This window comes from Anabrus simplex, chromosome 8 (genome assembly GCF_040414725.1).
Source record: "Anabrus simplex isolate iqAnaSimp1 chromosome 8, ASM4041472v1, whole genome shotgun sequence".
In the NCBI taxonomy this organism is placed as follows: domain Eukaryota; kingdom Metazoa; phylum Arthropoda; class Insecta; order Orthoptera; family Tettigoniidae; genus Anabrus; species Anabrus simplex.
Genome location: NC_090272.1, coordinates 216,445,369 through 216,458,851, shown reverse-complemented (window position 1 = coordinate 216,458,851; position 13,483 = coordinate 216,445,369). Strand labels below are relative to the sequence as shown.

Sequence of the window (13,483 nt, the reverse complement as noted above, 5' to 3'; positions counted from 1 at the left end):
GGAAATCCCCCAGGACAAATCGTGCTGTTTTTCTTTGGATTTTTTCCAGTTCTTGTATCAAGTAATCCCGGTGAGGGTCCCATACACTGGAACCATACTCTAGTTGGGGTCTTATATGCCCTCTCCTTTACATCCTTACTACAACCCCTAAACACCCTCATAACTATGTGCAGAGATCTGTACCCTTTAATTCATTATTTACAATCATAGTTATGTGATTACCCCAATGAAGATATTTCCTTATATTAAGACCTAGGTACTTACAATGATCCCCAAAGGGAACTTTCACCCCATCAACGTAGCAATTAAAACTGAGAGGACTTTTCCTATTTGTGAAACTCACAACCTGACTTTTAACCCTTTTTATCGTCATACCATTGCCTGCTGTCCATCTCACAACATTATCGAGGTCGTTTTGCAGTTGCTCACAATTTTGTAACTTATTTATTACTCTGTACAGAATAACATCATCTGCAAAAAGCCTTATCTCTGATTCCACTTCTTTACACATATTGATATATAAAAGAAAACATAAAGGTCTAATAATACTGACTTGAAGAATTCTCCTCTTAATGATTACAGATAATGCTTCGTCTACTCTAATTTTCTGAGTTATATTTTCTAGAAACAGAGCCACCCATTCAGTCACTCTTTTGTCTAGTCCAGTTGCACTCATTTTTGCCAGTAGTCTCCCATGATCTACCCTATCAAATGCCTTAGATAGGTCAATCGCGATACAGTCCAATTGACTTCCTGAATACAGGATATCGGCTATATCTTCCTGGAATCCTACAAGTTGAGGTTCAGTGGAATAACCTCTCCTAAACCCAAACTGCCTTCTATCAAACCAGTTATTAATTTCGCAAACATGTCTAATTAGAAAGAATACTTTCCCAAAGCTTACATGCACACTTGCATGTTGTCATAGACAGAGTAAAAGGTACAGGTATGGTGATTGAATCCACTATAAGATTAGAGGAAAATGAACAGCAGCCTTGATTAGTGTATGAGGAGAAATCCGTGTATGAACCATGCACTGAGGATCTCGGTAAGAGTATGAGATTAAAAAATGGGCAGGCATTGGGCTTATGATTGGTTCTAGAGGGACAATTCTTAAGGAGACGCTGGACTTACTAATAATAAAAGAAGTCCCGGATATCATCATCATGAGCACAGCGGACTCTGCGCCGGGGATTGTTACACACCATCTGTACTCCCTGTCCTGAAATACTATGTATTGCATTCGGGAGGTAGGGGGTTCGAACCCCACTGTCGGCAGCCCTGAAGATGGTTTTCAGTGGTTTCCCATTTTCACGCCAGGAAAATGCTGGGCTGTACCTTAATTAAGGCCACGGCGGCATCCTTCCCACTCCTAGCCCTTCCCTACCCTATCGTCGCCATAAGAACTATCTGTTTCGGTGCGACATAAAGCAAAATTTCCTGGTGTGAAAATGGGAAACCACGGAAAAAACATGGCCAACTCGCTCGGTAATGAACTGATTTGGAGAGCGATCATTTCGATTCCCCAATAGGGGTGGGTAACAGGTGGATGTAGTTTGCTTTTAGACTGTTGAGTCTATTTCTGTCCTCGTGTTAAAGTGTTAAACACAACAGTGTTTCAAGCGTTCCATTTTCATAAGCATTCCATTGTTGAGAAGCTGTTGGTGTTTCATTACTTCTCGAACCCTCCTTGTTTTTTAAGACCTTGAATTGCGAAATGAAGTCATCACGCTCGACTGGTGCAAGTAAACAAGGACTTGATAACAAGATTTAGCGCTCGCTAAATGCATATTAGTGACTCAACAAGAAGGCTCACAATACGTGTGATGGGGATAGACAACAATAATAGTAGTTCTGATTTTGTCCCCTTCCTTGGCTTAACATTCATAGGGCACCGGCTTCAATTACCGACCGGGCTGGGAATTTTAGACGTGTCCAGTTAATTCCTCTAGACTGGTGGTGGTGGTGGTGGTGGTGGTTGATGCCTTAAAAAGAACTGGTACTGGGAAGCCCTATCTTAACCAGGTTTACCGTGCGAGTTGGAGATGCGATTAGGGTCACGCAGCATTCGGGAGATTGTAGGTTCGAACCCCACTGTCGGCATCCCCGAAGATGTTTTTCCGTGGTTTCCCACTTCCACACCAGGCAGGTGCTGAAATTGTACCTTAATTAATGCCATAGTTGTCTCCTTCCCATTCGTAGACCTTTCCTATCCCATCGTTGCTATAAGACATATTTGTGTCGGTGCGACCCTTAGCTGAGTCCTGGTATGGCTTCCACTTACTTGTGCCAGGCTCCTCACTTTCATCTATTGTCCGTCCTCCCTTGGTCAACTCTATTTATTTTCGGACCCTGGCGGTATTAGAGCATTCGGGGCCTAGGGAGTATTTCATTTTCACGCCCTTCGTGGTCATTGTATTTCTTTGTCCGGTACTTCATTTTTTGAAGTATCGGATCTCTCTCTCTCTCTCTCTCTCTCTCTCTCTCTCTCTCTCTCTCTCTCTCTCTCTCTCTCTCTCTCTCTCTCTCTCTCTCTGTGGGTGGGGGTACTCAGACGAAGAATACACCAGCCACGGTATCCCCTGTATGTCATAAGAAGCGACTAAAAGGGGCGACCAAGGGTTATTAGTAACACGAGACTTCGTGATTAGTCCCATTACGTGCGGAACACCATGGGTTGACTAGTACCACCTTGCGAGGAAAACCATGGGTCTACGTTACATAAGAGCAGTACCATTATGTGAGGAACACTTCGGGTCTGGGCGTTTCTTGTGATGACATCATGTGTATTTCACCGGTTCCAGTGTGTTCAGAATGGGTCTGCGTTATCTATGAGTAGTACCACTTTATGAGAAACACCATGGGTCTACGTTGCCTGAGATTACTACCATTATGTAAGGAACACCATGGGTCTGTGTTGCCTGAGATTACTACCAGTATGTAAGGAACACCATGTGTCTGTGTTGCCTGAGATTACTACCATTATGTAAGGAACACCATAGGTCTGTGTTGCCTGAGATTACTACCATTATGTGAGGAACACCATGTGTCTGTGTTGCCTGAGATTACTACCATTATGTAAGGAACACCATGGGTCTGTGTTGCCTGAGATTACTACCATTATGTGAGGAACACCATGGGTCTGTGTTGCCTGAGATTACTACCATTATGTGAGGAACACCATGGGTCTGTGTTGCCTGAGATTACTACCATTATGTGAGGAACACCATGGGTCTGTGTTGCCTGAGATTACTACCATTATGTAAGGAACACCATGGGTCTGTGTTGCCTGAGATTACTACCATTATGTGAGGAACACCATGGGTCTGTGTTGCCTGAGATTACTACCATTATGTAAGGAACACCATGGGTTTGTGTTGCCTGTTAGTGTTAGCATAATGTGTGATACACCGTGGGTTTGCATTGTAACTGTGTGAACAATACCATGAGTATACGTGGCCTGTGATTAGTTCCATTATGTGAGGAACACCATGGGTCTGCGTTGCCTGTGAGTGGTGCCATTGTGTGACATACCATGAGTCTATATTACCTGTGATTAGTACCACCATTCGACGAACACAATGAGTCAACGTTACTTGTAATTAGTACCGCTATAGGAAGAACACCATGGTTCTGCTTTACCAATGATAACTATTATGAGAGGCCTGGATTTTGGACCCCCTTGGACAAGAAGCATTATCTCTGGATTGTCTGGAAATAAAAATTATGAATTCGATCTACTGAATGTTTTGGATTCATGGCCATCTTGTTCATCATCATTCGTTTTAGATTATAGTCAGTGGACAAATTTCGAAGTTTTAATTATCGTGTCATTTCGTTGCACGTCGTACCATTAGGGGCGGATGATCTAGGTGTTAGGCCTTCAAATAACAAACATTATCATCATCCTATCATATTATTATTGTTCTTGTTGTTGTTGTTGTATTTGGTGGTAATGAGAGCCGAAAAGCACGTTGACCGTATGACTTTCACAGACATTGTTAAATATATTGTGTGTATTGTTTCAGAATTTGAAGACCATGACGAAGTTCACCCGGTGTCTGACTGAGGAAGCCCCCGAATGGGACGACTCCCTGCAGTCGCCTGCTGAGAGATCCCGCCGACCCTGGATGTGAGTACTTGTATAAAATTCCACTATTTATAATTTTTTAGAAGAAGAAATGAACACCATTTAGTACAGAAAGCTCTTGCCATTGATGAGCCGAAGAGAGGAAGAAGGTGTCTAAAATAGAAACGAACTGCTGAGGCTGCCTTAAGGTAAAGTGAAGTGCTAGAACGTCGGACATACTTTCTCCGAGTCAGAAGAGCCGACCCTGAATTTTTAAAATATGTTTTTGCCAGCTACAAGTTTTGTATGTTTCTGATTATTAAATATGAATTGACTTTGATGAATTGAACTTATACATTTAAGACGAACGCAAACGCCCAGCCCCCGAGCCGGAGAAATTAACCAGACGAAGTTAAAATCCTGACCCGGTCGGGAATCGACCTGGAACCCCAGTGACCAAAGGCCAGCACGCTAACCATTTAGCCACGGAGTCGGACTGAGTGAGTTCGAGAGTGCGCGTTTTAAGGGCATATATACACGGCCAGGAAAGATTAAGAATAATTAATCTTTTAGTCAAAACAAGTAGGCTATTAAGGGTGTAACAACGAAGTAAGTCAAAGTTTCAACGCATATTCCTCACATATCTTCTTCTTTTTCTACTGATTTTCCCACACCTGTGTGGTCGCGGGTGTCAACTATGTCGCACATGTGGATTTTTTTTGCTGTTTTGTTTTACGTCGCACCGACACAGATATGTCTTATGGCGACGATGGGAGAGGAAAGGCCTAGGAAGTGGAAGGAAGCGGCCGTGGCCTTAATTAAGGTACAGCCCCGGCATTTGCCTGGTGTGAAAATGGGAAACCACGGAAAACCATCTTCAGGGCTGCCGACAGTGGGGCTCGAACCCACTATCTCCCGATTACTGGATACTGGCCGCTTTTAAGCGACTGCAGCTATCGAGCTCGGTACATGTGGATTTGGCCCCGCTTTACGGTCAGATGCCCTTCCTGATACAAATCCTGTATAGAGAGATGTAATCACTATTGCGTGTTTCTGTGGTGGTTGGTAGTGTAGTGTGTTGTCTGAATATTAAGAGAAAATTGTTGGGACAAACACTCAATTCCCGAGCCAGAATAATTAATCAGAGGCGATAAAAATCCCCGACCCGGCCTGGAATCGAACCCGGTACCCTATGAACCGAAGGCCAGTACGCTGACCATTCAGCCAATGAGTCGGACATATTCCTCACACATAGAAGAAGAAAATAAGTCATATGAACATCGATCCGCAAACGCTTTATTTCCACGTTAAAACTCATTTTATACAACTCTACATTAATCATGGGAAAGACACAGGAACAGAACGTGCCAGCATTCCACATGAAACTCTTTCTTACATGTTCAAAATACCCTCCGTTAGCGTTGATAAGAGTACTCAAGCGCATGCGGGATTCTTCTACATGTGAGAAATGTGTCCTGAAAGTATGACCATGCCGTATTGTTACTCCCTGCATTTATAACTACCTACCACCGAGCTGTGAACGTCCATCCGGGAGACAGTGGGTCCGAACCCCAGCCGAGAAGCTGATTTTCTGTGGTTCCCCATTATTACACCAGGAAAATGCTGGGACTGTACCTTAATTAAGGCGACATCCGCTTCCTTCCCACACCTAGCCCTTTCCTGTTCCAGCGTCGGCGTAACACCTATCTGTGTCGGTGCGATGTAGAGCAAAGTTTAAAAAAAATCCTTGTGGACGACCTCACTTATTTTCCTCCAGGCTGAGTGAACCTCAAGACCGTGTGACACTCTGGAAGTGAAAATCTCGTTTCAAAATAATTTACTTGATTCCAGACGGGGAATCGAATGCACGTCCTTCCGTTAGAGCCCAGGCCGCCTACAAACCCCACTTTTTCTAACATCTGGAGCTTAAAAACAAATACGGTGAGTTTGTTCTTTCATTCTTTCTTTATTAATCCTCCAGGATTGGTTTTTCCCACGGACTCGGCGAGGGATCCCACCTCTACCGCCTCAGTGGCAGTGTCCTGGAGCGTGAGACATTGGGTGGGGGGATACAACTGAGGAGGAGGACCAGTACACGGTCCATGTAGCCCCAGCTGCTATGCTGAATAGAAGCCTTGTGGGGGGGGGGGAAGAAGATTGGAAGGGATAGACAAGGAAGAGGGAAGGAAGCGGCCGTAGCCTTAACTTAGCTACCATCCGGGCATTTCCCTGGAGGAGAAGCGGGAAACCAAGGAAAACCACTTCGGGGATGGCTGAAGAGGGAATCGAACCCCTCTCTACTCAGCTGACCTCCCGAGGCTGAGTGGACCCCGTTCCAGCCCTCGTACCACTTTCCAAATTCGTAGCAGAGCCGGGAAAGGAACCTGGGCCTCCAGGGAGTGGCAGCTGATCACACTAACCACTACAGTGAGTACGATATGAAAAGAAGCATTTCAAAGAGTAAAATAATTATGAAATCTAAAGAAACCTAGGAGGGCTTGAACCTGGAACAAGTAGTTAGATTTCAGTCACAGTTGATTTTCGAAATTGTATATGCATATAATTATATGTTTGTATAGAACAGACGGTAAATGAAATTATATATGCATATAATTATATGTTTGTATAGAACAGGTGGTAAAGGAAATTATATATGCATATAATTATATGTTTGTATAGAACAGACGGTAAAGGAAATTATATATGCATATAATTATTTGTATAGAACAGGCGGTAAAGGAAATTATATATGCATATAATTATGTCTGTATAGAACAGGCGGTAAAGGAAATCAGAGGAATTTGGAATGAGAATCACATTCTAAGAAGAGGAAATCAAAAAATCTTGAGATTTGCCGATGATATTGTTTTTTCGGAGTCTGCAGAAGATCTCAAAAAAATTCTGAATGATACGACACAGTTTTGGAGAAGGAGTCTAAGATGAAAATAAATATATCCAAAACAAAAGTAATATGATGCAGTAGACATGTGATGCGGGAAATATTAGATTAGGAAATTAAGTCTTAAAATAAATAAATTAATATTATTACTTCGCTGGTAGAATAACTAACGATTGCAGAAGTCAGGAGGACATAAAATGCAAACTATCTCAGGCAAGCAAGGACTTTTTTTTTCTCACTTCGAAGATTGACATAGGAATTAGAAAGACTTTTATGAAGACTTTGGTCTGAAGCGTAGCATTGTATGGAACTTAAACCTAGACAATAACTAGCTCAAAAAGAAAGAGAATAGAAGTTTTTGAAATGTGGTTCACAGAAGAATGCTGAAGGGAAATGGGTAGATGGAATCATGAACGAAGAGATACTGAACCGAATTTTAATTAATTAATTAATTAATTTCGTGACTCTATTTCTAGCCGAGTGCAACCCTTGTAAGGCAGACCCTCCGATGAGGGTGGGCGGCATCTGCCATGTGTAGGTAACTGCGTGTTATTGTGGTGGAGGATAGTGTTATGTGTGGTGTGTTAGTTGCAGGGATGTTGGGGACAGCAACACCCAGCCCCCGGGCCATTGGAATTAACCAATGAAGGTTAAAAACCCCGATCCGGCCGGGAATCGAAACCGGGACCCTCTGATCTGAAGGCCAAGCATTCGGCCAACGAGTCGGACACTGAATCAAATTGGTGAGAGAAGAAAGATTTGGCGATATTTGACCACAAGAAGAGATAGGACTTGTGCAGTTGGTTTTTGAGGAAAATTTAATCGGTAAGAGTGGTAGGGGTAGAACAAGACATGAATATGGCAAACGGAATAGTGTGGACTAGGATGTAGTAATTAAGAAGAAGCGAGAAGGTTATTACAGGATAGGGTGACATGGAGAGCTGTACGAAACCAGTGCATGAACCGATGACCGAAACAACTTTTATTTATTTATTTATTTATTTATTTATTTATTTATTTATTTATTTATTTATTTATTTATTTATTTATTTATTTATTTATCGTGTATTGGGACAGGCTTATATATAACGCTTACTTGGTAACACTGAAGGGTATGGCTTCTAACAAACCATATTCCTTCATCAATAACACAGTTCACGTTCAGACCCAGCACGTCTCCCCATTGTAGAAACCAGAGTCACGTGAACTTCTCACAGAGCACACGTGAGAGCCGGTCACAAGGGTCCTAGCGTATCTGTCACTGCAGTAGACAATATTTACGAAGAATATTCCTACCTTAAACACTTGTTGTTTTCGTTCAATATTTAGTTTTCATGACCAAATGTACTTCATAATTTGCTGCCGATGCTCTACCGAATGAGGTAGATTGACCTTGGTATTGCTGCTCTGTTTGCTAGGATCTGGCACTACTGTCATCACAAAGGTAGAGTGCTGTTGACCTTCCAGAGCGGCAGTAAGGAGGAGACATCCACTTGTAAACCATGTCTTCTGATGACGTTCTGTCCTCTCTGTCAATATGTATCTGTGAACTGAACATTGAAGAGCATGCTGCGTCACCATACTCCGACCAGCACACAACAAACACTTCACTCCACCCACAACAAATTGATATCAGGAGCACGCCCGTATGAATCTGCAAAATTGATGAAGGGAAGCAGTACAGTCTTGGTTTTGCGTCACTGTTTCTTGCGGCCCTCCGGCTCCATGCCTATATGATTAGCATGCTGGCCCTTTGTACGAATGATCTTGTATTCAATTCCCGTTCGAGTCTGAGATTTTAACATTCATTCGTTATTTCCGATCGCTCCGGGACTGAGTGTGTGTGCCGTCTATAGGGCGTTAATTCGAAAGACCTGCACCAGACCCCTGCGGAGGCCATACGCTAAAATAATAATAATTATTATTATTGTACTAGAGTCGCTTACAAATTCACATGGTTTCCCATTTCCACAGCAGGCAAAAGCTGGGAGCTGTGCCTTAATTAAGGCCCAAGGCCGCTTCTTTTCCACTCTTAGGCAGTTTCTTCCCATCGTCGCCATAAGATCTATCTGAAATGAAATGGCGCATGGCTTTTCGTGTCGGGAGTGTCCGAGGACATGTTCGGCTCGCCAGGTACAGGTCTTTTGATTTGACGTCCGTAAGCGACCTGCGCATCGTGATGAGGATGAAATGATGATGAAGACGACACATACACCCAGCCCCCGTGCCAGAGAAATTATCCAATGATATTTAATATTCGCGACCCTGCCTGAAATCGAACCCGGGACCCTTACGACCAAAGGCCAGCACGCTAACTACAGTATTTAGCCATGGAGTTGGACATAAGACCTATCTGTGTCGGTGCGCGACGTAAAGCAAATTGAAAAAAAAAATCAGTTTGAAGTACACAAAAAATGTGCGATCATACAACACATGCCCGGTATTTTGCAATGACCAGTGCACTCGGAGTAGCTTGTAGATCATCCTCTGATCACGATGTTGGGTGCAGAGGGCACTGAAACATGTGGCTCGTGGTTTGTTCTTGTCCACATTTACACCTTGTGTCACTTGTGCTGAACCCCCATCTCTTAAAGTTATCTCTGGATCATCGATAGCAGCCTGTTCAGGGACATCACACCAGCCAGCTTTCCTTATGTCGAGGTGGTAACTGCTCGGCTGGGGGCATCCACCCGCGGAGGTGAGGGGTTCTCTTCTTCCATAACCCCAGCCTTGCCTTCTCTGTGCACCTCAGATGTCCTCAGGAAGCTCTTTCAGGATCTGAGCCGTTGCTAAGGAGGACTATGTCCGGGTGGGCGCTCTTCTGTTCCACTTTATCCCTCTCCCTGTCGGCAGTCACTTCTGTATGTACATAGGGTGGTGCTATTCCAGCCAGGTAATAGGGCTTATTTGCCGGTGTAGGCTTTAAGCAACCTGTAATCAACCTGCAGGTTTCATTGAGGACGGTATCTACCTGCCTTCAGACTCCAACTTGGCAGGGTCCATCCTGGCTCAGTCCGGTGGTATTTGAAGGTGCTCAAATGCGTCAGCCTCGTGTCGGTAGATTTAATGGCACGTAAAATAATTCCTGCGGGGCTAAATTCCGGCACCTCGGTGTCTCCGAAAACCGCAAAAAAAAAAGTTAGTGGGACGTAAAGTCAATAACATTGATATAATTATGTCTGGCATGAGATGAACTGTACCAGACTGGGGAAGCATATTCAGCAGCAGAAAAACACAAGGACAGAAAAGGTGCCTCCCCGAAGATTGCGACCTACTTAAGAGTTATGATTAAGTCCCGGATGTTTGACTTTAAAATGTTAGAAATATGTAAACATTTATGACCTAAAAAGTATTAAAATATGACAATAAATATGACTTCACAATTTGTTGGTAACATTTTCGAAATCTTGCCGCTGTTTAAGATTGTATTGAAAATATACTTTTAAAATCTAGCACATTCAATATTAATAAATTGCCTTATTATATTTATTATTATTATACGGTATTTAGAATTTATTTAAATAGTCAATCCGGACGTAACTCTCGACTCTGCACAGAATGAAATAAATGTCACATTTTGATGAGCGATCCAAAAGATTTACAATAACAAATAACATATATTTCAAAGTCTTCAAACAGGAATGATCTACTATTTTCACGCAACATTGACTTGTAACAGGGAAAAGACCGTTCAACATCGCAGGATGTTGTTGGGGCATATTTGAAATTCGTCAAATCATTATAGTTCAATTTGGGCTCACATTTCTGTCGCTTTCTACCTATCATCTGTGTCTTTCTATACAGCTTACCGTCCTAATTCGCATAGGTCCTACGCATATATTTCTATGAAAAATAATTGTAAGAAATTACAGATAACAATTAGGAGATGTCAAAAATGCGTCTTTGAGACGAGTGCAAGTATGGGAAAATAGAATTAAAAAAGATAAAAATATAACAAAAATACGAAAGTTCAAGGGGAAATGAAATGAAATGTCGTATGGCTTTTAGTGCCGGGATATCCCAGGACGGGTTTGGCTCGCCAGGTGCAGGTCTTTCTATTTGACTCCCGTAGGCGACCTGCGCGTCTTGATGAGGATAAAATGATGATGAAGACAACACATACACTCAGCCCCCGTGCCATTGGAATTAACCAATTAAGGTTAAAATCTCCGACCCGGCCGGGAATCGAACCCGGGACCCTCTGAACCGAAGGCCAGTACGCTGACCGTTCAGCCAACGAGTCGGTCAAGGGTAAATATGACCTTAATATGAAACATTACTAGGAAATGACAAATTGTTTAAAAACAAAATATGACTTTATATGACCCGTGAAAATTGCCTACTTTTAGTCACTGTAGATAAAATCATGCTTAAGTTGTATATTTTCCATGGAAAGAATATCAAGAAAAAATATGACCTGTCGTAAACATCCGGGCCCAACACATGAAGCTTTTCTACGAAGCAAGGATTGATTGGGAAGATAGCGGCTGTGGCCTTATAAGGTACTTCAAGAACATGGACAGCTATCTAAATGGAATTCTTACACACATAAGACATTGTATAAACTAATATACCGCGTTATCTCTACAACCTCTTCAAATGAACAAATATCGTTTATAACAGAGATTACACGAAATTCACTCTTCAGACAGCCATCCATCAAAAAGTCAATTAATAGTTTCTCTACTCGATAACTTATAATGATTCTTTAATGCATTCAGTTTATACCAGTTTGCGAATTCTACTAAAGTCACGAAACTCGAAAAAATTTAAGCAAATCGAGCGAGTTCGAGAACGAATACTTTCACTATGACCATCAGTGGAACTAGTTTGTATCTCAACAAGCAAAAATAGCAATTAATTACAATTTGGACGTTGAATAGTATATCTGCATTTTATGTAGTTATCAGCTGGCATTCAGGAGATCTTGGGTTCGAATCCGACCTTGGGTAGCCCTGAAGATGGCTTTCTGTGTTTTCCCATTTTCACATCAGGCAAATGCTGGGACTGTACCTTAATTAAGGCAACGGCTACTAACCCTTTCCTATCGCGTCGCTGGCAACTTTTAATGTGTTAGAGTGACGTTAAAACCCTACAACAACAAGAACTAACACTAACATACCTTTTTTCTGGAAGAGTACAAGAGTCATTTGGGGTGGGGGTGGGGATGGGGGTGGTGGTGAGGATTATTGCGCCGACTCGCGCTCTAAAAGGGTAGCGAGCCTTCCTCTCCCTAGAGACCCCGGGTTCGACTGCTGGCAATTTCGGAGATGTTTACCTGGATCTGAGGGCTGGTTCGAGGTCCACTCAATACGTGAAAACAATAAAGGTGTTATCTGACGGTGAAACATTGGCCACGGTCTAGAAAGCCAAGAATAACGGCTGAGATAATTCATCACGCTGACCATGTGTCGCCTCTTAATTTGCAGGCCTTCCGACTGAGCAGCGGTCGCTTGGTTAGTCAAGGCCCAATGGACTGTAGTTCTATAGATTTTTTGTTTGTTTTGTTATTTTATTTTGTTTAGTGATAATTTATTGTGAGTGTTTTTTTTTACAATTTGTTTTACGTCGCACCGACACAGATAGGTCTTGTGGCGACGATGGGATAGGAAAGGGCTAGTAGTGGGAAGGAAGCGGCCGTGGCCTTAATTAAGGTACAGCCCCAGCATTTGTCTGGTGTGAAAATGGGAAACAATGGAAAGCCATCTTCAGGGCTGCCGACAAGTGGGTTCGAACCCACTATCTCCCAAATGCAAGCTCACGGTTGCGCGCCCCTAACCGCATGGCTCTGTTAGTACGTTCAAATATTGCTACCAGTTACATTCAAACATAGTAAACTTAATCTACTGTTCATATATACCGAATTTCGGTTCACCGGGCGAGTTGGCTGTGCGGTCAGGGGCGCGCAGATGTGAGCTTGCATTTGGGAGATGGTGGGTTCGAACCCCACTGTCGGTGCGATGTAAAGCAAAATTGTAAAAAAAAAAAAAAAAAAAATGAAATGAATTACGGTTCTCCATTCACCAAGTTATCTCCTCAGAAGGGGCGAAAGGAGAATGAAAACAAACACACAAACAAGCTCAGAATTTTACGTGACTGTTGATATCGTGATTATAGCCACGGAATATCCGATAACACCTAGAATCCGACCTACTAGAACGTAATTTCAAAAATAGTACCTGCAGTGACAGGGAATAAGAAGCAGAGCAACATTCGAAGCTATATGAAACCTCCGTTAAGCTAAAGGTTGTCCGCCTCTGTGGTGTAGTGGTTAGTGTGATTAGCTGCCAACCCCGGAGGCCCGGGTTCGATTCCGGGCTCTGCCACGAAATTTGAAAAAGTGGTACAAGGGCTGGAACGGGGTTCACTCAGCGTCGGGAGGTCAATTGAGTAGAGGTGGGTTCGATTCCCACCTCAGCCATCCTCGAAGTGGTTTTCCGTGGTTTTCCATGGTTTCCCACTTCTTCTCCAGGAAAATGCCAGGATGGTACCTAACTTAAGGCCACGGCCGCTTC

At 42.9% G+C, this 13,483-nt stretch overlaps 1 protein-coding gene across 1 annotated transcript in view; it reads left to right on the top strand.

Moving 5' to 3' along the window:
* LOC136878998 (scoloptoxin SSD14) overlaps positions 1 to 13,483 on the top strand; it is a 437,789-nt gene that overhangs the window by 62,183 nt on the left and 362,123 nt on the right. The window contains exon 2 of the mRNA XM_068228921.1: positions 4,029 to 4,132. Within this exon, the coding sequence (XP_068085022.1) occupies positions 4,041 to 4,132 (92 nt within the window). The 5' untranslated portion in view covers positions 4,029 to 4,040. The remainder of the gene's footprint in view (positions 1 to 4,028; positions 4,133 to 13,483) is intronic.